The sequence below is a fragment of the Danio aesculapii genome, chromosome 15 (genome assembly GCF_903798145.1).
Source record: "Danio aesculapii chromosome 15, fDanAes4.1, whole genome shotgun sequence".
NCBI classification, from domain to species: Eukaryota; Metazoa; Chordata; class Actinopteri; order Cypriniformes; family Danionidae; genus Danio; species Danio aesculapii.
In genome coordinates this window covers 12,897,650-12,925,224 of record NC_079449.1, presented here as the reverse complement: position 1 = coordinate 12,925,224, position 27,575 = coordinate 12,897,650, and the positions used below count along the sequence as shown (strand labels likewise).

At 38.3% G+C, this 27,575-nt stretch overlaps 2 protein-coding genes across 2 annotated transcripts in view; one reads left to right on the top strand and one right to left on the bottom strand.

The window, feature by feature from the left end:
- Positions 1-6,955, bottom strand: part of col4a4 (collagen, type IV, alpha 4) — an 85,899-nt gene extending 78,944 nt beyond the window's left edge. The window contains exon 1 of the mRNA XM_056474100.1: positions 6,950-6,955. Coding sequence (XP_056330075.1) covers positions 6,950-6,955 — 6 coding nt within the window. The remainder of the gene's footprint in view (positions 1-6,949) is intronic.
- Positions 6,956-13,276: 6,321 nt separating this feature from the next.
- Positions 13,277-27,575, top strand: part of col4a3 (collagen, type IV, alpha 3) — a 49,196-nt gene continuing 34,897 nt past the window's right edge. The window contains exon 1 of the mRNA XM_056474099.1: positions 13,277-13,318. Coding sequence (XP_056330074.1) covers positions 13,277-13,318 — 42 coding nt within the window. The remainder of the gene's footprint in view (positions 13,319-27,575) is intronic.

The window sequence follows — 27,575 nt, the reverse complement described above, 5'->3', positions numbered from 1 at the left end:
AAATGCTAATTATATATTCAAAAAGGCAATAAAAGGTGTAGCGCTTCGAGCACACGGCTCTGACAGTCTGTCTGATGCTGAGCGGTGTGCTCAAAACGTTACACGATTTGTGTCAGCCTTTTTAATTGAATAAATTTGCATTTTTGGAGCTTTGGTGTTGCCGCCTTTTTGAATATATAATTTTGACCAAATGATAACAGAATTCTGGGTGAACTATCCCTTTAATCACATGTAGGTATCAGAGAATGATTCAAGTTTTTATTTCTTTGCATAGTAGTCAAAAGAATTTGGAAACATCTCTGCAGTGATATACTGTTAACAAATATCTATTCGTAAATAAGTGCTGTACTCTTTTAAAAGTTAACATACAACAAATACAAGCATTGAGAAAACAGCAGTTAAGAAAGCCTCAGATCAAAGAGATATGTTTGCACAAGCTCTGATTCACCAACATCATGCTGACAGATGAGGCAAATAAAATTACACAGTTATTGACATCACAGCACAGAATACTTCTTTTCACATTATGATGAAAATTATACACATTAGTTTCATTTATAATGAATGAAATCACAACCTTCTTTGGCTTTTGCATAAAATTAAGCTAATTAGCTCATTTAATTCCCACAAATATTCATCGAGACAAGATGGTGGCGCGTTCGGTTCGCGAGGCTCAGCGTCTCTCCAGTTTCTGCAATTTCGCAGTATTATTCCTGCTCATTTCGGGTCTGTTCATGCAGAACAGCAGTGCCTTTACATCGTACACCCGACAGGACATCTTGGATATTGGATTGTGCATTCCGGACAGTTTTATTAACAATCTTCGACTCATCCCTGAGATCGCCAGAACACCCTGGCCTGAGAGACCTACCCGGCCGGGCGGAAGTGCTCGGAGGCGGCGCAGAGAACGTAAACAAAGACGGGGGAAGCGCGGCGGGCTAAGAGCTAAGCTAAAGCTAACACCACACCGGCTCTCTTTACCCAGCATCTTTCTCGCCAATGTACGGTCACTGGTGAACAAAATGGATGAGATTCGACTGCGCATCAACCACAGCAAAAGATTATGGAACTGTAATGTCATGATTTTCACAGAAACATGGCTAAACAGCGGGATACCAGACAATGCTATATCGCTAACGGAGTATCAAACATTCCGAGCAGACAGAACGGCGGATGACTCCGGTAAGACCAGAGGCGGAGGATTATGCATTTATATTAACAAAGCTTGGTGCACAAACTCTGTCGTCGTTGGGAGACATTGCTCTGTTAACCTGGAATTTCTAATGGTTAAATGTAGACCGTTTTATCTGCCACGGGAGTTCACCTCCACCATAATAACTGCTGCTTATATTTCTCCCGACGCTGATGCCAAGCTCGCTATGAATAAACTTCATGCAGCCATCAGCAAACAACAGACTGCTCACCCGGAGGCTGCTTTTATTGTTGCGGGGGATTTTAATCACTCAAACTTAAAGACAGTGCTCCCCAAATTCCATCAAAACATTTTCTGCCACACAAGGGGAAACAAAACTTTAGACCAAGTTTACACAAACATGGTTGAAGCATATGCTGTGACCCTCCTCCCCCACTTGGGTCAATCAGATCACCTTTGTTTGTTTCTCACACCCAAGTACTCACCTATCGTCAACCGTGTGAAGCCATCAGTAAGGACCATCAAAGTGTGGCCAGCGGGGGTGGACTCCACACTCCAGGACAGGTTTGAACACACAGACTGGAGTATGTTTGCTTCCCAGGCCACATGTGGCTCTCACACAGACATTGACAGTTACACTTCCTCTGTTCTGGAATATATCAACACCACCATAGACAGTGTTACAACCCAGAAACAGATCACCACATACCCAAATCAAAAGCCATGGATGAACAAGGAGGTGCGCCTCCTGCTGAAGGCACGCAACACTGCATTCAGATCAGGGGATGCACAGGCCTACAGCACTTCCAGGGCTAATCTGAAGAGGGGCATCAAAAAGGCCAAGCACTGCTACAAGCTAAAGCTAGAGGAGCACTTTTCCAACTCTGATCCTCGGCGCATGTGGCAGGGCATCCAGGCCATCAGCTACAAACTACAACTACAAACCCAGCCAGTCCACCCCCACAGCCACAAATGTCTCCTTCCTGAACGAGCTAAATTACTTTTATGTCCGCTTTGAAAGAGACAATACAGAACCCTACACCAGGAACACTACCTCAACCGACCACTCACCTATAACACTCACCTCCTCAGAAGTCTACACTGCACTGAGTTGGATCAATGTGCGTAAGGCTGCTGGACCAGACGGTATTCCTGGGCGCGTCCTCAAAGCATGTGCAGAACAGCTCACTGGGGTATTCACAGACATTTTCAACCTGTCACTTAACCTAGCAACTGTGCCAACATGCTTCAAAACCACCTCTATTGTGCCAGTGCCCAAACACTCCAGCCCAACATGCCTGAATGACTACCGCCCTGTAGCACTCACACCCATCATCATGAAGTGCTTCGAGCGGTTGGTCCTGGCACATCTGAAAGACTCTCTGCCATCCACACTGGACCCACATCAGTTTGCCTACCGTGGCAACAGGAGCACAGAAGATGCCGTCTCCATAGCACGGCACTCTGTCCTCACACACCTGGACAATAAAAACACTTATGCACGAATGCTGTTTGTTGAGTTCAGCTCAGCATTCAACACTGTCATACCCTCTAAGTTACTGATCAAACTTAGAGACCTGGATATCAACACGTCTCTCTGCAACTGGGTTATGGACTTTCTGACTAACAGACCTCAGAATGTTAGATCAGGCCACATCTGCTCCACCACCGTCACACTCAACACTGGTGTACCACAGGGCTGCGTGCTGAGCCCATTCCTCTACTCCCTTTTTACCATCGACTGTAGGCCTGTGAACAGATCCAACACCATCATCAAATTTGCAGATGACACCACAGTGATTGGTCTAATCAGCAATAATGATGAGACTGCCTACAGGGAGGAGATACAGCATCTGGCCACTTGGTGCACCGACAATAATCTGCTCCTTAACACCAGCAAGACCAAGGAGCTCATTGTGGACTTCAGGAAGGGACGAACAGGCTCACATGATCCCATCCACATTAATGGGATGGCCGTTGAGCCTGTCTCATCCTTCAAGTTCCTGGGGACCCACATCTCTAAGGACCTTTCCTGGACCACCAACACCTCCAGCCTGGTCAAGAAGGCTCACCAGCGCCTATTCTTCTTGAGGCAACTTAAGAAGAACCAGCTTTCATCAGCCGTCTTGGTGAACTTCTACCGATGCACAATAGAAAGCATCCTGACCAACTGCGTCACAGTCTGGTATGGAAGCTGCTCTGTTGCTGAGCGTAAGGCACTGCAGCGGGTGGTGAAAACTGCCCAACGCATCACAGGGACTACACTGCCAGCCATAGAGGACATCCAGAAGAAACACTGTCTGCGCTGAGCACGCAGTATTCTTAAGGACACTTCTCACCCTGCTCACAGACTGTTTTCTCTCCTGCCTTCCGGCAGGCGCTTCAGGCTCCCCCGGACAAAAACCAGCAGACTGAGGAACAGCTTTTTCCCCAGAGCTGTCTCCCTCCTGAACTCTGCCCCTCACTGACTCTTTTGCCCCCCCCCCCCCCCCCCCCCCCCAATACACCCCCACACTCCTCTAACTTATACTCCTCACAATCACTGCACTATTTAACATTTGCACATTTAAAGTTTGCACATATTCATTGCACTGATTTACTTATTTGAACTGGACATACCCACTGCACATGGACATTTGTAATTGTTTATCTATTTGCACTCCTGATTATTAATAGCATCCTGTACATATATTCATTTATTGTAAATCTGTTCATAGCTAATACAACCTGTATATAATGTTGATAGTACATCCATCTGTAAATATCACCATAGTTTTTCTATAACTGCACTTTATAACTTATACCTGTATCCTGCACTTGCTGCTATTGCACTGCTGGTTAGACCGAAACTGCATTTCGTTGCCTTGTACTTGTACATGTGTAATGACAATAAAGTTGAATCTAATCTAATCTAAAAAATAGCACTCCTATAACTAAATAAACCCCAGTTCAGTGCTTAATTTGAGCCGGATCCTGTTCCAGAAAATGTCTGATATTCATGTTTCGTATTCATTTTAATGGATCCGGCATTAACTTGTGGGCGGTGAATACCTATGCGTGTGTGTGTTTCTCCTGTTTACAATCACTGGCATTGGTTGGTGATTGCTGTTTTGCGCGCAGTGAGCAGCGAAAATAAATAATGGCATAGTGGCCAACCTAAATAATATTTGTATTTTCAAAATGGCAAAGAGGCGGTCAAGCATATTTTCACTTTTTAAAACCATGAGTAAATCTGATAATGAGCCTGATCAAAAGAGATCTTGAGAAGATGAAACTGCGCAAATGGATCAGGATAGCGGGAGACAGAAGCAAAGCGATCTCAAGTCAGCCAGAAAACATGACTAAAGAGCTAACTGTGAGCTCTTCTTGAAGATTAGACTAAGTGAATCATTTATTTGTTTTTCACTTGGCACATAATAGTGAAATGAACTGAATAGTGATTGTTTATACGATTTATGCTTGTAGCTACATGTTTTTATTATCTATGACTGATGTTACAGATGGCACAAAATAATAAAAGATAGTTCAGAAATGTGATGCTCTTTTTTTTCGCTATCACTATTTAATGATGTCATGTTCCGAGAAAAGTAAAATTGCTTGGTGGACGTCGGTCACGGTAACTTTTATTTCCTGGTTTTGTTCCATTATTCATTTACAAATTAAGCACTGCCCCAGTTCCAATACTGCCTACAATAATCATCCACCAACGGTCAAACTAAGTGCACATCTTTTTGACTGTGTACTTGTCTATTTACATTTACATTACATTTACATTTAGTCATTTAGCAGACGCTTTTATCCAAAGCGACTTACAAATGAGGACAAGGAAGCAATTTACACATCTATAAGAGCAGCAGTGAACAAGTGCTATAGACAAGTTTCAGGTGTGTAAAGTCTAAGAAGCAGAGCATTAGTAAAGTTTTTTTTTTTTTTGGAGAGAGTACAGTTAGTGGTATAGCCAGAGAGGCAGTTAAGATTAGGAAGGAAAGTGGAGACTAAATAGTTGAGTTTTTAGTCGTTTCTTGAAGACAGCAAGTGACTCTGCTGTTCTGATGCAGTTAGGGAGTTCATTCCATCAACTGGGCAGATTGAATGCGAGAGTTCGGGAAAGTGATTTCTTCCCTCTTCGGGATGGAACCACGAGGCGGCGTTCATTCACAGAACGCAAGTTTCTGGAGGGCACATATATCTGCAGAAGTGAGAGCAGATACGAAGGAGCAAAGCCAGAGGTCGCTTTGTAAGCAAACATCAGAGCTTTGAATTTGATGCGAGCAGCAACTGGCAGCCAGTACAAACGGGTGAGTAGCGGAGTGACATGTGCTCTTTTGGGTTCATCAAAGACCACTCGTGCTGCAGCGTTCTGAAGCAGCTGAAGAGGTTTGATAGAATTAGCTGGAAGCCCGGCTAGTAGAGAGTTGCAATAATCCAGTTTGGAGAGAACAAGAGCTTGAACAATGAGTTGAGCTGTATGTTCCGATAGGAAGGGTTGGACCTTTCTGATGTTATAGAGTGCGAATCTGCAAGATCGAGCATTTGTGTGTATTCTTTTACCAGCACCCAAGCTTTTCACTCATCAAAGCACACGTGCTGCTGATGATGTGACAATAAAAGTGATTTGAGTTCCTACAATGCGACCATGCCAAAAAGCAGGAAGTTCCACCAATAGTTAAGGTGTGAAAGTCCCATTATACAACCACAGAAGTCAGAAGAGATTTCCTTTAAGTTTGCTTTCATGTTATTCACACATTGTTTTAATAAAAAAACAAGTAATACATAAAATTCTTCCATATAGACCATTGCAATACAGAAGATGATATTTGCAAATATGTGCAAATTACATATATGATATATAAGGATTTCACATTTATTAAATATGTGTCATATTTTCAACATACATCTGAAGATATATCAAAAATGGCCATTTACATATTTTTTTAACCACTGGAATTACAAATATGTACATATACGTTCAAATATATTGGCTATAATTTTATATATATGTGTGTGTGTTCATTTATGGCCATATATCAGATTTATGTATACATTTGGCTCAGTTTGTAATGCTCAATTTTAAGATGCCTTTCTAGTACACAGGGGAAAAAATTAATTCAAGCATATCTTTTTGTGTTCATTGGAGGATAGTATTACGTGTTGGTAGGTGAATAAATGATGACAGGATTTTCTGAGCAGACCGACCGTTTAGTTGGATTGTTTACATTAGAAATATGTCTGCATTCCTCTCTTCTTACGTCAAAGCAAGGATGGGCATCGATGTAGACGATGTTTTTCTTAACATCTCAGCGATTATGCCTATCTCTCATTCTGCCTCTCCATTCCTCATCTGTTCAGTTCTAGTGAATATGATGGCAATCTGCCCTCATAAGTAATGTTCTGTATCCTTCTGTGCCTTTGCACTCTGCCAGACAAGTTCAGCCACTCAGATGATGACTGAATGGAGCCAAACCAACGTGCACAATTATTAATAACCAACAATTCACACCTATTTACTAATCACTCTCAGAAAACACCTTTCAATCAGAAATACAACTACTATTCACCTTCAAACCCACTTTTTGTCTTGTGCGGCTGGCTAGTGATGAAAGACGGTAACCTTTCATAGTTCTACATCCCTTATGCCATCATAACCCTTTCAGATCATGTGACATTTAGCTTCAAAGAGAGCACAGTGAGATTGAAATCAAAATACGAGTCAAAAAAAGCTTAAATATGTCCTTTCTAGTTAAGAGTTTAGTTTAAACCTAAACACAGCACTGAAACACTGCACTTCATCAATACCTCCATCTCACCAAGCTAAAAATGTGGTCACACAAAACATTAATTGTGACATTAATGATTCCTTTTGAACTCTCAAGATGTTTTTCGTTGTTTCTTAATGCAAGTTGAATGGCATTCTCAACCAGGGGTGTAAAATATTTGTCCAAGAGGGATACTATCTTGCACAGTTTAGCTCCAACTTGCCTAAACACACTGACCTGAACTAATAAGACCTTAATTAGCTGCCTCAGATATGTTTAATTGGTGTTAAAGGCTGCCCTCCAGCTGTCTTCCAGGACAGAGTTTGGACACTCCTGGTACAATGCAGCAGTTCTCATTCCTAGTCCTCACTATCCCCCACACTGCTTATTTTTCTACCCAGCTCATTAGAAGTGAGCTCCAAGAAGGTGTTTAGATCAAGATGATTCTCTACAGTACATGGTGTTCACTGCTCTCTATTTCCTGCACATGGAAATTGGCTGAACTTTGCTGTAACTAAACTGGGCTACAATTAAACAAAGCAGCACTTGCATTTGCATTCTCGACACTTAATTTGTTCAGTAAACTGAATAGCCAATCAGACTTCTTACAATCTCTCTCAACTGGCAGTGATGCAGATATACATGTATGCCAATTCAACAATTGGCCAACACCAAAACAGATCTATTTTCATTGATAGCTTAGCATTGGCCCCTGGCTTACTGTTGTGTCAGGATCTTTAAAAAGGAGATTTACCTCAAATTAAAAACACTCATAATAAAAATAATATTTTGAAGAATGATTGCAACCTAACTGTTCTGGTGACTATATTGACTTTCAGTGTGTGAAATAATAGTTCTTTCAAGCATCCTTAGAGATAAAAAGGTCTTATAAGTTTGGAAGATCATATGGGTAAGTTTATGATGACATAATATTTTTTTGGAGGGGGGAGGGGGGAAGACAAGCTATTCCTTGACCATGTTAACACAATACCCTATATCACAGAAATATATCAGATTGCTATTGAGAACCCACTTATACAAAACTTTGACAAAAAAGCCAACTCACCCCCAAAGTTGTGTGTACCATCATAAGTGCCAATAAAAGCCTCCTGCTGGAAAAATAAGGAAGACATATTTAGGATTTGGTAAATGCACAAAATTAGGTGGTTCATTAGGCAAGGCAAAAGCACATTTCATACACAGTGACAATTCAAAGTGCTTTACATAAACAAGAATAAAAGAAACAAGTATAAGAAAATAAAAACAAATAATAAAAAAAACGGATAAAAACAGATTAAAATGTGTTAAAACAGGTTATAAAGAATGAAAAATAAAAAGAAAGACATAATAGTGTGATCTGTTGGACGTAGCACAGTGCTCATTCAGTAAAGGCACAGCTAAACAGATGTGTTTTAAGTCTGGATTTGAACGTGCCTAATGTTGGAGCACATCTGATCATTTGTGAAAGCTGATTCCAGCAGTAGGGGGCGCAGTAGCTGAAGGCCGATTCACCCCGGAATTTCTAGTTTATACGATCCTAAAGATCTGAGTGATCTGTTAGGTTTGTTTTCAGTGAGCATATCTGTAATGTATTGAGGTCATTTAGTGATTTATAGACAAGTAATTATACTTTAAAATCTATTTTGAATGTAACTGGGAGCCAGTGTAAAGACCTGAGGACAGGTTTGATGCAAGCGGCAACCTCCCCCTCTCCCTCAGGAAGCCAATACAGAAGTAACTGAAACTGCAATTCATCGAAATTCCGCTCGTCCTGGCTCCATATGGAGCAAATTTCAATTGAGCCCACTGTTAGAATGGCCAACTTTACAACAGAAAAAAGGGTGTTTACAGCCTGGTACAAAGAACAATTTTGGTTCATATAGCTAATATTACCATTCATGACAACTGTGAGGGTGTGAATTATTTTATAACTCATCCGTTTCCTTTATATTAGGTTATATTAAGTTTGCATAGTTAAGGGAGTGGCCACTTGAGTGACAGCTAGGTCTCACTGGTCGCCGACATTTCACCTCAGCTGACTCCGGCAGATTAGCTGCTGAACTCGGCATATACATTGAATTTTTGTGTTGTTTTATGTGCCTTTACACAGTCAGTTCCTTTTTGGAAATATTTCTTACAATTATCAGATGATATGGCATGCTGTGTGCACTTAATTGTGCTCACAAACCATTCACAGGGCCTCCATTTCCCAGGTGAGTGAAATTATATACTTAACATACCATCTCTACAAATGCATTAGTCTTATTTAAGATTATTTATCATTTATAATGTTCTTTAGACCTGTAAAGCACTCCAGAATCTGACAGATTGATTAGCTGTAGGCTCTAGAACAGTAATCTGAAGTGTTGTCATACAGTTTTATGCCTGGATTTCATCAATATCCTTGTATTTACTAACACAGACTATATTTGAAGTATTTGGAAGTAATCCGCATTTCCACCTGTAGAAAAACGTCATAAGAACAATGTTTAGTGGCTAAATGTATTACAATGGTGTTTAAGTCTAAACACTTTACTGATATAGTGTACAGCCAAGCACATGTGGTCAGAACACAAACGAGTCGCAGGTAATAAAGTATTAAGCGTTCTCCCAAAGTAAAGTCTGTCTAAGCCAGGTCCAAGCAAAATGCCAGCAGGTGTCGGTAGCTCCGCTCACTCTCCGCCTCTTTTCCCTTGTTTGGTATCCCGCCGTGGGTGCGATGACACGCGAACAAAATGGCGACAGTTGGCCGTGCCTACTTGTAGCTTCTTTTGCAGTGTTCAGTAACCTATGGGTGACGTCACGGATACTACGTCCATATATTTTACAGTCTATGGTGTGATGTGCTCTGATTTTCTGATTCTGGTCAGAATCCTGCCCACAGCATTCTGGATGAGCTGCAACTGGCTGACTGACTTTTTGGGAAGGTCAGTGAGGAGTCAATTACAGTAATCCACTCTGCTGGTGATAAAAGCATGAACAAGTTTCTCTAAGTCCTCACTGGAAACAAAGCATTTAATTCTTGCAATGTTTTTGAGATGACAGTATGCAGATTTAGTTACTGCTTTGACGTGACTATTGAAACTCTGACTCTGGAGTCAGATCTTACCAAGATTCTTGAACTAATTTGTTTTTGTTTGACTCTTAGATCCAAGGTACGCATTACCTACAAAATTAACATCATCTAAGATTAATAAGAGCTTTTGTAGTTTTTATAATGGAGTTTAGTTTAGGCAGCCCACTGTGTTAATATACAACATGCCTATAAATAGTCACACAATTTTCAATCAATATTTCAGCATGTAGTAGATTAACATGCGAAAATAATAATGTTGGAACAATTAAGCTGACCGATTAAGTCTACAAACATTTGGCGCTGTTATGAACACCACTGCAAATACAATGTAAATATTCTTAAAGGGGACCTATTATGCCAATTTTTACAAGATGAAAAAATAAGTCTCTGATGTCCCTAGAGTTTGAGCTCAAAATACCACACAACTAATGTTTTAAAACACTTTGAAACTGCTCATTATTAGGCTTTGGTCTAAATTGGAAACAATCCTCGCTGCAGCCTGCACCTTGATCATGTACTGGACCAGGTCCACTACGTAATGGACAATCACCTACACCTCCCCCTACCCTAAACCCAACCATCACAGTAGCATGGGCATTAACTTAGTGAGCGGTACAATGTCAAGTACGTCATTGTGGTTACAGATTGCAGCGAGGACATCTTGCCAAATTGTGCCGCTTTGGTGACTGTCGCTTTAAATTTAAATGAGATTGTGCTCCCAGCCCTATTTTCAAAAGAGGGTGGAGCTACAAAGGCTTATTCATCAGCATAGTAGCAGAATCAAAACAGGTCTTATTACGTTATTTCTATGAAAAACTGAAAATGTCAAAAAAAAGTGTGTCAGAAGAAGGCAGTCTATGGAGACTCTGCTCTTCCTTTGTGCATCCTAAAACTCAACATTTATAAACCTCTTAGTCGCTGACATTATATTCAGCAGATAAGGCTGCTTCTCACTCAGTGGTGTTTATGCTAATGAGGGAGAGATTGTCACCAATGGGCGGGGCTTTCCCTCTCTGATGACATGTACAAAGGGAGAATGTCAAGCATTTCTCTAGACTCAAGTGTGATTATAAACAGAAATAATTTATTTTTACTATTAGAGGCTGGCCATATTTATACACTGTTGTCAAACAACTGTGTTTAAACCTCTTATAAAAGTGATTTTTACATAATAGGTCCCCTTTAAAAGTTCAAATAATAAATAAATATTTACTGTATTTTGAAGTGTCCATGATATTATTATTGTACATGTACATTATCATGATATATTGAATTATTGAATATTGAACAGTCAATAAAACCAGAAGTTTCAATTCTGAATGATGTGTTTGCAATGTGAGCATCTCCCAAAATAGCATAATGGATGTTGGTACATATGGATACTGAGAATAATGTTTAAGACAGGATGATCAGAGGAATATTGCAGAGATTATTGTATTAAATGAAGAGATTACCAGAAAAGGAGGTTGGTCGAGGGGATTCGGTGGGGGCGTGTCATCTCAGCTGCCACTCAGGGCATGTGATACCTGTTGATATTTCTCCACTGCCTCTAAACGGTGTGGTCAGCTATGACTCCGGACGTCCTGGCGGACAACTCACCCACCTGAGGGACAAAAATAATGAATGGATGGGTAAATCACTGTGAGGGTATGATAAACAATAGATGAATGCTGGAATTGACAACTTGGATAGATATTTAAATGTATTCATATGTATAAATAACATTGCCAATGGCTGACAATATGGCAGAAGGGGTGATGTGAGAAGTGGGGGTGAGAAAGAAAGAATGAGACAGGCTGAATCAATACAATGGAACAAATTTGATCTTTCCAGATGGCTTCTTTTCCATGACCATGACACACAAGTCAAGACTGTGAAAGATTTTAAAGCGAACTCACTGACACGAAGAATGGCCACATCAACTCAGAAGATAGATATTCAGGCCTTGCTATAACATTAAAACTCTTTTTTTATTAGGAAGGATTAACCGTTTATAAATTAATTTACCAAACATCAGTAGCACGACTAACACATAGAACTAGTCGAATCACTTTCAGACCCGGTTTGATAAAGAATGTTATTATAACTAACACACATTTATTGTATTTGTAAGCTAAGACTTCATTTGTTTCGAAAATTATTGCCAGCCAAATACAAATCCTACCAAATGGATGAAACACTAAAATGTAAACATGAACATTTTAGCTGAATTTATAATGCTAGTCAAATGCACATGTTCTTAATAAGCATTATCCTATTCAGTATCACTCACTAATATTTCATTTTAAACATTTAAATGTAAAATAATTAACGTACAAGAAACATACATGATGCATAATAGCAAATAAGTAAGGAAATAACTATAAAAATGCATAAAACATAGGTGTATTCTTCACTGTCACATTTTGTACAATAATTGTAGCAACAGAAGTACATGAAAATACAACATTCCATCAGCCATGATATTTATTTATATTTTTACACCCATTACCAACATCCCAAATCAGTTTATAAACATCACACTTTGCTTTCTCATCGAATAAATCGTTTATATTATCCCTCAGAGACACACCAACAACTTCTGTCACACCAGGAAGGGGTTGTTTCGTCTGTTACAAATTAATCTGAGTAGCTATTATCCGACTATGACTATTTTTTAAGTATTTCTGACTCGTAATAAACCCAAAGTCCACCCATGGGCAACACGTAAGCGACATTCACAAGAGCAAGACCTTTATATAAATACAGCAAGCAAACCAAAACATTAAAAATCCTCACCTGCTCCCGTAGTTTCCTGCGCCGCTGCGGCTTTACATTAAAACGTAATATAGGGTATATTTACAATATAGAGAACTTTAGCAGTACGCCGAACTTTAACAGTAAGGCTGAACACATGACACACAGTTATACATGGAACGGTAACCACTGAACACTGGTGCCCGCTGCAGCGGCTCCGCGTTTACCATGACGTCAAGATGATGGACGAGGCTTTACCTATCGCAACTACAAACAGTAGGACGTCCAACTCACTTCCCTTGTTGTAACCTCTCATGGATTCACTGACCGTTCAAAAGGCGTCCGTTTCTTTAGCATAAGTTTAAGTTTTATATTTGACATGGTTGCAGCGCTGCAGGTGCTATTGAAGGTGGATTTGGAGAGCTTGGTTTTCCATTCAGGACGCCTGAATTACGCGTGATTCTGAGATAGTTTCGGACTGCAATTGCGCACGGGTTCGGTTACCCGAGAAAAACAATGGATTCTTGGGTAATATTGCGCGTGACACTTGTCGGAATGATGCTGCTGGGACTTTTGACACCGACGCAAAGTAAAGGGGTGAGTTTATTAAAGAATTGCGTCTTCAAAAAAAGTTAAATTCTCTGTAACAGTATTAATATTTGGATATATGGTTAACTTTAAAGAATAAGGGAAGGCTAAAGTTCTTTCATAACTCAAGCTGCTATTTTTTTAATTTGCTCTTTGAACTCATTTAGACATACTGTATCAGTGCAAAAATACATATCAAAACATATTCTTGCAAATTATGTGTGAGAATATTCTCATATAATACATGACAGTAAACAGCCTAGCCTTTTCTAAAAAGAAATGTGGTCAGAATTGATTATAATGACGATAGCATTTCCCTTTACCTCAAACAGTAACCATAGCAACAGGGCAGGCTGTTATTAATTATAATAATGCTCCTATTGATGAGAAAACTCCTAGTTATTAATTAATATGTGTCCACTAACTGAAGTGTTATTGAAATTCCCTTGAGATTATTAAGATTCAATAGTTTTTTTACTGGCTCTTTATAACTCCAATAGGGAGTAATTTGTGACGTCAAAGCTCCAGTCTTGGATCAAACCGAGTCATAGTGCCTTGTTTTGGCAAGATGTTAATTTATCTTAAATATTTCTTCACAAAACTTTTCTGTACCTCCAAAAATAATAATTTTTGGTTTTTATGATACAAATTTTAACATCTGCTTTGTATTAAACCTTACTCTTTTTTTAATGCAGATTCTACATTCATAAATGTACATTTTCAAATTGCAAGCCAGTATTTATAGCATTTATACAAGAGATTAAAAATTACTTACAATTCCAGATTCACTTAACAAGAAAACCCTCAAAACATATTCAATTTGCACGACTTTTAATATGAATAATCTATTAAGTCTCTAATTTGCTATTATCATATTATTTTGCCCTCTTCACTCTCTATATAACTTCTCTATTATATATCTGTCCTCAGATCAGATGACCTATTGATATCTCTTTAATTTTTGTTTGATTTCTGTTGTAAATAATCTAATGATTATTATTGTAAATGATATGCACCAAATGTATCATTCTGTTATACAACAAATGTTCAGGAAAAAAAGTAATAGTGCCTTGTGTAATAGTATTTTTTCAATGTCTTCATGTTTTAGGACTGTTTTCCAGTTTACCTCCGTATCCGTTTATTGTAGGCAGCATTGTAGTGCAGCCAGTATAGGCAATAGTATCAGTGTTGTCATCCTTGTACCAGATGCCGTCATACTGGCATTAGTCTTTTTTCCCCTTTATTTTTGCTAAATAAATAAACAAAACATTAAAATTATAACAAAAATATAAATATTAACAACACTGGTTTTCTAAATCATTGATTGATTTTAAATAGGTGTATTATACTTTTAGATCAACATTTTATTGTTGCTTTCAATTTGTATGGTCACAAAAAATAATGTAGACGAACAATCAGCATACCACTGTGAGCATGAAAAGAAAATACACATACTAATCAAGGTACAGGAATACATGGATTATAAATAAGAAAAAAATAGTCTACATTAAAGAGTAAATGATAGAACTATGCTAAACAAATATATTGAAATAATATACATATATAGTGTACAATAAACTATATGTGCAGTAAAGGTTATGTAAAGCTAATATTAACCATACCAAAAATAAATAAAACTAAATGTATAAATACAATAGGGATATTTTAGTATTTTGTTCTTGTAAGCTTATTTTAATTGTTGATATTTATCTTTTTATAGGGTTCACACATTTCCCAAGTTCCCTTAGCTTTTTTGTACAGTCTGAAATAAGCTTGTTTTGCTTGTTTTCTTTTTTGTCTTGAGCATCCTACAGCATGCCCACTACAATACATGGCTGATGTTGTTGTGCTGTGATGTTTGTCAGATTTCTTGTTTATGTTTGTGTGTATTGGGATGAGTGTGGGGTCAGTAAGACTCTAAGTGAATTATCAGATTTGTTATCAGATTCAGACATCTGTTTTTGCAGGCTGTGTCTTGTTGTTGGAGACCCTTCATCCAGGTCTCACTTTCGTCTCTCTCATGCCCTCTACCTTTCTTTCCATCTCAGACAAACACACAAACATTAGCACTAGCAAAGACCACATTTAAACTTTGAATGAGTGCTACATTTATTTAGGGAAAATGCAAGGCTTTGGAAAAAGGAGCACTCCATTTTGAAAAATAGGCTTATTTTACAACTCCCCTAGTGTTAAACATTTGAGTTTTCACATTTTTTAAACTATTCAACCAATATCGGTGTCTGGCGTGAGCACATTTAGCTTAGCTTATATCATAAATCATTGAATAGGATTAGAGTATTTGCATCTCGCTCAAAAAAGACCAAAGGTTAATAGGCCAATGGGCAATAGGACAAACAGAAAATGACAAGTTGCTATTTTCTAGGCTGATTAGGCTAGGAACTCATTCTAGTGTAATAATCACTGAACTTTGCTGCTGTACCATGGCTACAGCAGGTGCAATGATTTTGCAACACATGCTCATTGTGGATATGTACCCCTGTCTACATTTCTGGAGATCACAAATTATGTAGCCAGAGGTATGTCTGGCTGCATTGCGCCCTTAAAATGAATGATATGGGGCGGTATGATGCCACCAACGGCTTCGCTAGAATGAAAGTATAGTTCCTAGCCATATAAGAAATAGTACAAATGTCTTTGTACCAACATTGGTATGTGAAAATAAGACATATCCCCTGCCTATGCTTATTATTAAATATGTGTCTATGTCTGTTCAAACACACACCCAAAACCCAGACTTTCGCTACGCTTCAAATCGCATGTACAGAATACGTTTCGGAAACAGCGTCTATTTATCACAATGGAGTGTGTCAACTGACAGTCACGCACCGCTACATGACTGTTTTGAGGATTGCATAGGAGAGGCAACAGCACCTGTAATGAAAAGGAAGGGAATCCAGCCTTTTTAGATTTATTTCAGTATTTTCATGCCGAAATAAAATGAAAGTACAGAACAGATTTGCATTTAAGAACAAGGGACATCCCCTTATGGTTTGCTGGTATGGGTTTAGGGAGGATTGGCTCATTATTGCCACCATTCATAGAAAAACTGAAAATATGAGAGAAAAACAGGAAAATACCTTTACGGGATGATAACAAGATAGAACTGTAAAATACTGGAGAATCCCGGAAAAACGGTAGGGTTGACAGGTATGATTTGTACACAACATAACAACATAAGATTCAAGCTTTAAATAGGTAATGATTTGAGCGAATATTTAAGCGAGATGCTTATAGTGTAATCTGATTCAATGATCTATGCCAAGCTAAGCTAAAAATGCTCCTGCCAACTAAATGGTGAACTGCTTAACTCTAGGGGAGCTTATTTTTCACAAAAAAAGTGGAGTATTCATTTAAGTCTGTTATATATGCGCTATTTGTTTTGCTTAGAGAGTTGGGCCACATGATTTCAGATTTCCATGTTGTGTCAATTACCTTGTCTCGCAGGAGTGAGTTTGTAAAAACACGGCTCATGCTAGCAACAGAGAACAGCATGTTTGTGTTCAAAGTAAAGTCCGAGATGGTTTTTGTGGCTGGGTGGAAATGCACGAATAAACTTGGAAATGCCAAGAATGTTATGAAGTCAATAACCTCAGCATTAGCCCTGAGGGAGAACATATCATGAAGGAGAGAGAGAGAAGAGCAGAGGAAGACCACTTCTCTTCTCTTCTCCACTGCTAAAACTTAATCCTATATCCCGACTGTGACCTGTGTGTTTTTAGTCCCTGGATTCAGCCCATTGTCCAGCTCGCCTGTTGATTCAGAGTCTCTCTATTCATATAAAGCCACTAGGACCCATCGTCGCTCACCGGGGGATTTACAGATGCATTTCGGACCCCGCCACGTTTATCTTTCTGCGTGTTTGACCAATCCGAAGGCCTGACTGAGCTCAGCCATTCCAAACTGCAGGAAGTCAGAGCGCTTGTGGTGTGTGTTTTTGCAATGGATGTTGGGAAGATGCTGTTGTTCACAAATGGTAGACTTCAATAGCTATGTTTCCATCCACCTATTTTTATGCGCGTTTTGGATATGAAGACCTCTGGAAAGGAGGCAGATTTTGGATTTGTATGTGTCCTTCCTGCATTGGAATGCTGCATCTGAAGGCAGCATTTTAGAGCTTTCAAGCACAGCTATTCTTTTGTTGTCATATAGTGCCTGACTTATTAACATTTTTGTGTAAAAAAAAAAAACACTGTCTGGATTTACTGAAGATGTGTGCTGGAGAAAATAACAATGGAAAGATGTGGACACAATAATTTGTGCAGATCCTTATTGGATATGCATTAGTTGGAGTTTTATTTTAGAATATTCAGTTTATATAGACAAAATAATAATGGCATCACCACCTACTATAGCCTATCTTGCATAATGTACCTGTTCTAGTCCCTGTGAATAGGGATTGTTGGCATCTGTAAAAATGCTAAGAAAAAATCCCTGTTTCTCATTATCATAAACATAATTTAAACTACCATTGATAGAATGGTCAGATTTTTTAAAATGTTTATGTTGTGTATTTGGATTTGTTGTTTTGGGTTTGGCTCAAAAAGTGATCCATCTGATGAAGTTAAAGTAGGCAGGTGCAGGTGGGATATTTAGTTTGATGACCTGTTTACATCGCTGGGTGTTCTGATTTGCTGTTTCCTTTGTGGCAGTATCTGGCAACAAATGTATACCATTTCGTGTGCTTTAATAGAGTGATAGAACTTTAACTTGTAACTGATAGATTTAAAATTGCAAATTAGTAGAATGTTTGTAAAATGCATTTGCCATATCTGAATGAGTTAATTTGGTTGTAGAATGTGGTTTTCACCTATGAAGTTGACTTGTTAACAAAAGTTCAGGAGCCTTACCTACTCTCTAAACTTATTTAAGGTAGATCAACCCTCCGTCCCTCCCTTTATTTCCTCGATTCCCCACCAACAATCCTTATAACTCTCTCTTCCCTCCTTGTTTGAATTGGTTGGGTCGTAATCACTCTACCAAAACATTACAGAGACGATATCCCCTCTGAGTCCCTGGGCATCATCACAGGACACCCAATAAACCTTCCTACTCGTTCATTATCCTCTTACTTCCATTCCACTTCATCCCACTGTTCCCTTACTATCCATATTCCTCCATCCCTTTTTATCCCTACAATAAAGCCTAAGGGTGGCATGGGCCATGCTGGTGAATTGTAAATTACTAATATCTCCAAAGTTTAAGTAAATTGGCAATGCATTGTGTACATGGCCCTGGTCTCATCTCCCCTATTTACATCTTGCTTCTCACTCACTCACTCACTCACTCACTCACTCACTCACTCACTCACTCACTCACTCACTCACTCACTCACTCACTAACTTTTCTTCTGTATATTCCCTGCTTTATCAGGGGTCGCCACAGCAGAATGAACTGGCAATTACTCTGGCAATTGTTTTTACATAGTGGATGCCCTTCCGTCCACAACACAGCCCTGAGAGTAGAACCCTCAGTGCTGGGAAACACCAAAGTCCCTTTAAGGCAAATCTCCTTTTCAAGTTTGGGGGTGTTTGAGTATTTACTGTGTCGACGGTTCAATCATCTACTTCCTAAACATATTTAAGGCAGATCAGCCCTCTAGCACTGTTCATCCATTTCCTTGCTTCCCACCAGCAATCCTTATAACCCTCTCTTTCCTCCTTGGTTGAATTGGTTGGGTCATAATCACTCTACCAAACAATACAAAGACAGTACCCCCACTCCGAGTCTCTGGGCATCATCATAGGACACCCAATAAACCCAATAAACCTCTCATCTCCCCTATTCGCATCTTGCTTCTTGCTCACTTAATCACTCAATAACTAACATTTCTTCTGAATATTCCCTGCTTTATCAGAGGTCGCCACAGCAGAATGAACTGGCAATTACTCTGGCAATTGTTTTTACACCGTGGATGCCCTTCCATCCACAACCCAGCCCTGAGAGTAGAACCCTCAGTGCTGGAAAACACCAAAGTCCCTTTAAGGCAAGTCGTTTCACTCGGTGGCCATCTTTGAAACACCTCTCGGGCAGTATGCTCAGGCATTCTGTCTGAATGGGGAACATCAAATTCTCCAACACTGTTTGCCAAGTCACACTATTTGGAGTGCTGGAACACAGTTCCCTACGGGCCAATTTAGACCCGCGGGCCACCAATTGAATATCCCTGCCCTAGTATATTGAAGGGGACACTATACTGTCAGTGAGCGTCGTCTTTCAGATGACTCTCTGTGGTCATTAAAAATCCCATGGCACTTCTCGTAAAGAGTAGGGGTGTAATCCCGGTGTCCAAATCATCCCAATCATCCCCATCTACCGAATTGGCGCTATCACTGTCTCTCGACTCCACCAATAGCTGGTGTGTGGTGAGAACACTAGCGCCGTTGTCCTGTGTTTGCCGTCGCATCACCCAAGTGGATGCTGCATACTAGTGGTGCTGTGGAGAGACCCCCCCCCCCCCAATGACTGTGAAGCGCTTTGGGTGTATGGCCATACACAATAAATGACCTAAAATAATGCACATTACATTTACATAGGATGGTGGTGCTTCATTCGCCATATTGACTGTTACACTTTTTTCCCATTCAAAACTATGCGAGTGACACGTCTTATGTATCCTATAGTTTTTGAAAACACACACACACACACTCTCTAATTCAAACATTACAGCCAATTTAGTTTATCCAGTTTGGCTATACTGCATGTTTTTGGACTATTCAAGAGTTCACACTTAGCTGATGATTGATTATAAAGCTTGTTTGGCATACTGTCCTGGGAGAGAGCCCTGAGCTCATAAGATCCTCGAGCCTGGGGCTCCCTCCCATTTGCAAGGCGAGAGGGGAGCTTGAGCTCAGGTAGAACTCCCCTGCTGTAGTAGCTAATGAACTGCTCTTAAGAGATAACTACTTTCTAGGAGCATGTCTATGGTGCCAATTTAGATTAGTCAATTAACTTAAGTTGCATGTTTTTGGATGGTGGGAGGAAACCAGGGAACCTGGGGGAAACTCACGTGAACACAGAGAGAATGTGTAAACTCCGCACAGAAACGTTGGCTGGCTTCACGTTCAAACTCCACCGCACCGCCCCGTCTCACTTTCTTTTTATTTTTAAACACAAAATGATTTTACAAATGATTGATGAATGGCTTTTTAATGCGATCCGTTTTGTAGAAGTATTTTGAATATGTTGGTGGATGTGCTCTGTGTTTACCTGTCAGAGCGTGACTGGACCTGAGTACACCTGCATAGAGGCAGTGCATCTGCAAGCATGAACAAATAAAGTCAATGTGCAGGGCTCTTTGAAGTCTTTTAAAGCCCCCAGCACATGTGCATCAGGACTCAGGGCTGTTCTCAATCATCTTTAGATCTCTCAGTAGGGAACATATTTCTACACGTGTCTCTGTGTGTATTAATGTCGGTGTCATGTCATATCTTACCTGCAAGATAAGTCGGACGAGCTTGCAGTTATAAATATAGAGAGCCAACAACTGCTGTTTAGATGTAGGTTAGGTTTAGATTTCACTAAGAAATACTGTATTTTTAGACGTTGTACTATGGTATTTTTTAAGCACTGTTATGCATAATCCCTTATAGTAAAGTATTATGGCGACACCATGAGACAATGATATCAGATGGTTATGCATGGTGTAATATATCATGCTGAATGATTGCAATATTCATATTCTATGGTATTTTAAAGGTGCTTCAAAGAGTACCATGAAACTGTTGAGATTTATTTGGAATAAATAAGAGTTTATGTATTTTAACTGAAGTCTCTTGTGCTTTCAAAATCCAAAAACAATAGTAATTTTCAGCAAAAAAAACAGGCCAAGGCTCTAGAAAAATGTGGAAAAAAATATTAAAAAGCCTTTATTCACATGGCTAATAATGTGAATAAAGGCTTTTAAATAATTATTTTCATATTTTTCAAGTGCCTTGGACTGATTATTTAAGCCACCCCTGAGCACTTTTTGTTTGATATTGGACAATGTTAATATTCATTCATTCATTCATTCATTCATCAATTTTTCCTTTGGCTTAGTCCCTTTATTAATCAGGGGTTGCCACAGTAATATGAACCGACAACTTATCTAGCATATGTTTTACACAGCGGATGCCCTTCAATCTGCAACCCAGTATTGGGAAACACCCATACATTCTCACATGCACACACATGTACTAGGGCCAGTTTAGCTTTTTCAATTCACCTATAGCACATGTTTTTGGACTGAGCAGGAAGCCGGAGCACCCGGAGGAAATCCACGCAAAAACAGGGAGAACATGTAGAAATGCCAACTGGCCCAGCCGGAACTCGAACCAGCGATCTTCTTGCTCTGAGGCGACAGTGCTAACCACTGAGCCACCGTGTTACCCAATAGTTATATTGTGAAATATAATTACATTTAAAAAATAACAGAATTTTCATTTTTGTAATTTATCTCTGTGGCAAAATTGTTGATTTTTTTAATCATCATTACACTTCAGTGTCAGGTTATAATAGAAATCAATCTAGTACGATCATCTGCTGCTCAATTAACATTTTGTATTATCATCAAGGTTAAAAACAGCTTTAGTTTCTTATAATATAAACAATATATAAAAGTATAATGATAAAAGCAGTAAAAAAACTTAATTGTATCACAGAGCTACAAAAAGTAGTTCTGTTTATGAATTGTTGAAATGGTTCACCAGAATCTGAGAACATTGTCCAGAGGTAAATAGATAAAAACTATTTAATCCTTATAATCAGCATAAATGATCAACAATGTATGCAAGGTTTCAATGTGTTGTCAGAGAAAATGGTTTTGTGGGAATGCTATAGAGTGGATCATACAGTAAGTCTTCAATGAGTCTAGATCAGAGATGCCCAAAGTAGAGCCCAAAGTTTAATGTAATCTTTTTTTGTTTGTTTGTTTTATTGCTGAGCTACAAAAAAAGCAAATGAAATGAAATGTTTCAATTAAATGTTGTAAATGAACCTGATTTTTAAAAATGTAAATAATGTCACTCGGATAGAGGACTATGTGTCAAGTGTAACTCCATTCTGTTATAAATCAACTTTTTTTTTTTTTACTGTATTAAGTTCATTATTAAATGTGAAAAACATGTGCTGTATGTATTAATATATGCATAGTTTTCTAGTTATTTTTAAATATTATTATATAAATCAGGAAATTACCCATGACAACTATATTTAGCTTCGGCCCACTAGCCTCAATCAAGTATAGTTTTTGGCCCTTTATAAGAAAAAGTTTGGGCACCCCTGGTCAAGATTAAACATTTCCAACAGCGATTTCAATCTGAAATAGACTCCTTCAGTAAGTAAGAGTCCGTAAAAATGGGCTCCTTAGAAAAGCAAACCATTATCAAAGCAAATAACTTATGAAAATGTATCAAATGTTTTATTAGACGTTGAAAACAAGGTGCACATACACATGCACTAATTTAAAAGTTAATAAAACCATCACTTGTGGCTGGATGGACATCCAATATGTAAAACATATTAGCCAGAGTAATTGGCAATTGGCAGTAATTGAAAGCTAAATTGTCTGTAGTGTGAATGAGTGCACATGGATGTTTCCCAGTTATGGGTTGCAGCTGGAAGGGCATCCACTGCGTAAAACATATGCTGGATAAGTTGGTGGTTCATTCTGCTGTTGCGACCCCTGATTAATAAAGGGACTAAGTTGAAAAGAAAATGAATGAATGAATGAATGAATGAACAAGCATGGTACAGGGCTGTGTTTGTTCTTCTTAAAGGTATAGTTCACCCAATAATGAAAATGTACTCACCATTTACTCAAGTGGTTTCAAATCCATCTGAGTTTCTACACTCTCAGAAAAAATGGTACAATGTTGTACCAAAGAAGGTACAAACCGTTGTCAGTGGTGCAGTAACTTTTTATGGAACAGAGTTGTACCTTAAGACAAAGAAAAAAATTTCTACCATTGCAGTTTGTACCATTAAGGACATGATTTGGACCATGGAAAACCAAAATGTACCTTTGGTTTTTAAAACCTGCAGATACAACATTGCACCTTCTCAAAGGTGCAAATCTGATTCATGAAGGCACCACTACAGTGACAAAACACTTTGTACTCAGTGTCAAATGAGTTCCTTCAAGAAATATTTAAAGGCATGTTGCTCTATCTAAAATTGGTCGATTTATTTTCAGTAAATATAAAACATCAAATACATTTTTAAATAATGTTTTTTTTTAAAGTTTCTTTTGTGTAAATGCATATTTTCCATTTACAATAAAGAATAAAAAAATACTTGAACATAAATCAAAAGATCTGTTTTTTGCTAAAAATGACACTTTTTACAGAAATACATTCTCCCATCTACGATATACTGTAAAACATTTTTTCTCCAATTTTCCCATAATATCTTTGTTAACTTAAAAGTTCATTTAATTAACTAAATTTTAAAATAGAAATAGAAATATGCAAAAGCATTGTAACGAGATATGCACAATGTTTGATTAAATTTACAATACTAAAATGTCTGCATGAACACTTTGCATATGCAGGACTTGCCTATGCATATGCCAGCTCAGGTGTGGAAAGCAAACCCCAAAAGGTGCAGATATTAATAATGAAAATGTATTCATCAGGAAATGTTTACCAAATGTTTATTAAAAATGCCTAAATGTTTAGATTACAATACGTATGATTTTGTTTTACCAGTTGTTTTGCATTATAGAACTTGTAAATTGCACAAACGATGATTCATGTTTTAATATGGAAATTATTCATAAATTACTTTGACTTTCCAGTAATATTTATTTTCACAGATATTGTAATTAACAAGGAGTTGTCCAACACTTATGTACATTTTTTATGACAACAATTGTGTACCTTCATTTCAATTGGACCATAAAAGATACAGAACAGTATCATAAGAGGTCTTTTAAGGTACAACTTTTACAAAGGTACAAAACTGATCTTTAAGGAACATTATTTGTACCACCGTGTACCTTTTTTCTGAGAGTGCATGTTCTGCTGAACACAAAAGAATATACTTTAAAGAAAGAACTTCATAGGATAATGTTGTAAAATAATTCACTGTGAAAATAATTCTGAAAATATAAAAATAATAATTTCCTTATTTTGTGTTTTTCATTTATTTACGGTTGTCAATTGGATTTTGGGATGTTGATCTCTGCTCTGTGGACTTTTGATGTTATAAATTCAACTCTACCGTTGAACAAAGTGGCTTTTATTGACATTTTAGTAGTTTGAAATAATATAATGGATAAGAAATTATATATATAGAGAAATAAGTGTGTAAAATAACAGAAATATGTACTGGCAACTTATTACTAGGTTTTTGTACCATAATATACTACACCAAGCAGACAATATATCACTTTAAACTATTAAAAATGTTTATAAAAGTAATTTTTTCCAATTTTTTTAGATTTAAAAGTTGTTAGAAGAAAGATCAAGGTTCCATAATGCAATTCAAAATACATAAATGCACAGAAAAACAACAACAACAAAACATAAATCACAAAATTACAGCTATTTTTTATAGTGTAGGGATGACAATGGCTACCAATTTATTTCTTCAAAATATCGTATTTTCCTCAACAGAAAAAAAGATCCTCAAAATTGATTTGAAACTACATGGGGTTGTGTGAATTAGGTGAACTCTCCCTTTAAGAATCATGTGGAGTAATTATGTTCAAGACTGGGTTGCATTCGATTAAAAACTGAATTTGAAATTGTCAATACATCATTCTGTTAGTAACACTTTACTATCCTACACTTTAATATCCTCTTCTACTGTTTATTCTTTCTCTCTTTCTTTAAGTTTAAAAAAGATGCTATGCTTGTTCAAAAATAAGTGATAATAGAAAGTTTATGACTGGAGTGATGGCTTTAAATGGAGTTGCAATCAGTCAGAAATTGTTAAAGATGTCACTGGATCATTAGAAATAGCATTAGAAATGAAAATAAAGTCAATTTATTCCTCTTCTTCAACTTTTTCTTCTTTCCAACTTCATCTTCATCTCTCCATCTTTTCCTATTTCTCCAAGCAAATGCAGGTCTGTATCTGATTCTGCTGTGTTATCATGGTATCTGTGCAGTGGCATCAGGTTCAGTCCCACATCAAATCCATAATGGTTGATAAGAGGAACATGCGCACACGCACACTCTCTCATCATTCATACGGGCCTATACATGCGCTTGTACACACAACATACAAATAAATCACATATAATTGCACAAATGAGCTGAAATGGATTCCCAATTGTCAAACATTACTTGGTTCTTTAAAGCCACCACATTCCTGTTTACAACACATTCTTACTTCTGGCACGAGCATTTACATATTGTAGTGGGGGTTACATGCATAGTAAAACCCAAACAACCAGTGTGTACAGATTGACTATCACAAAACGTTTGATCGTATTTCTCGTATACAGACTCTCTTATTCATCAGAACCACACATAGACGATGCACACAATGGCAGACAGACAGATTTGGTTACCGTGAGAAACAAGGGCTGTCCCAAATTACGATGTCTCTTGCTGATTGGAGATGATCAGGAGACATATTTTGTCTTCGACAGTTTAAGGATACGTAAGGAAGACAGGTCAACCCTGTGTATCTGAACTTTGATATCAAAGCAGATGTTTTGACTTTGGATGTTTACATCAAATGGGTGGCACGGTGGTTCAGTTGTTAGAACTGCTGCCTCACAGCAAGAAGGTCGCTAGTTTGAGTCCTGGCTGGGCCAGTTGGCATTTCTGTGTGGAGTTTGCATGTTCCGGTTTCCCTGACAGTCCCACATGCGCAATAGGTGAATTGAATAAACTAAATTGGCCCTAGTGTATGATTGTGTGTGAATGTAAGGGTGTATGGGTGTTTCCCATTACTGAGTTGCAGCTGGAAGGGCATCCGCTGCGTAAAACATATGCTGGAATAGTTGGCGGTTCATTCCACTGCGGCGACCCCTGATTAATAAGAGACTAAGCTGAAGGAAAATAATTGAATGTTTACATCAACATGTACACTTCTGGTCCTGAAGACGTCTAAAAGACTAATTTGCTAGATTAGTTTGTCTATTTCTATTTCCACCATATTTGTACAGAATATTTTGCTTTATAAAATTATTTTGTCAGCAAAATTATGAAGAGTCCATCTATCTGAAACATGCTGCCATCATAATACATGCTATAAACTGTGGAGCAACACATCAGCAACTGTGAAGTATAACTTTGCAAACACCCAACGTACCCTAGCTAGCAACCATACTGAACACTCTAGGAACTACATAATTACCTTCATGCAATAACCCAGACCAACCTAGTAACCACACAGAAGACAATAGTAACCACACACCCTAACAACTATACACCAGAGCAGCACTCTAGAAACCTCACTGAAAACCCTATAGCAACTACGCAATCACACTTTAGCAACCTCCTAGCAAACACCCAGAATAACTTAACAACTAACAAGCATCCACACAAAAGACCCTAGTAACTGCCAAGCAAGCACATATAAACACCCTATTAACCACTTTGAGTACCCTAGCAACCGCACAGAAACATCCTAGACCTAGTAACAACACAGAATATCCTAGTAACTACCTAATAACCTTATAGTAGCCACCCATAGTATTTCACCCATACATAATGCCATAACAGGCATGGTGGCGCAGTGGATAATGCTGTCGCCTCACAGCAAGAAAGTCGCTGGTTCAAGCCTCGGCCTAGTCAGTTGGCATTTCTGCGTGGAGTTTGCATGTTCTCCCCGTGATCATGTGGGTTTCCTCTGGGTGCTCCGGTTTCCTCCACAAGTCCAAAGACAAGCGGTATACTGTAGGTGAATTGGGAATAATACTAAATTGTCCGTAGTGTATGAGTGTGTATGGGTGTTTCCCAGTGTTGGGTTGCAGCTGAAAGGGTATCCGCTGCGTTAAAACATATGCTGGATAAGTTGCCGGTTCAGGGGACTAAGCCGAAAGAAAATTAATGAATGAATAAACGTATGAATAATGCCATAACAACCACATAGCAATTTGTCCATAAAGCTTAAAACATAAAAATTTTGAGCTTATACCTAATTAAGGTATAGTTCACCCCAAAAAATTTTAATTTACTCACTATTTACTCAAACTCAAGTGAAAGAAATCACTAACTTCCAGTGTAGCAAAAACAAATAGAGAATGTTTCTGAGCGTCAGACATTATCGGGAAGGCTGTTCCAGAGTTTTGGGGCCATAAATGAGAAGG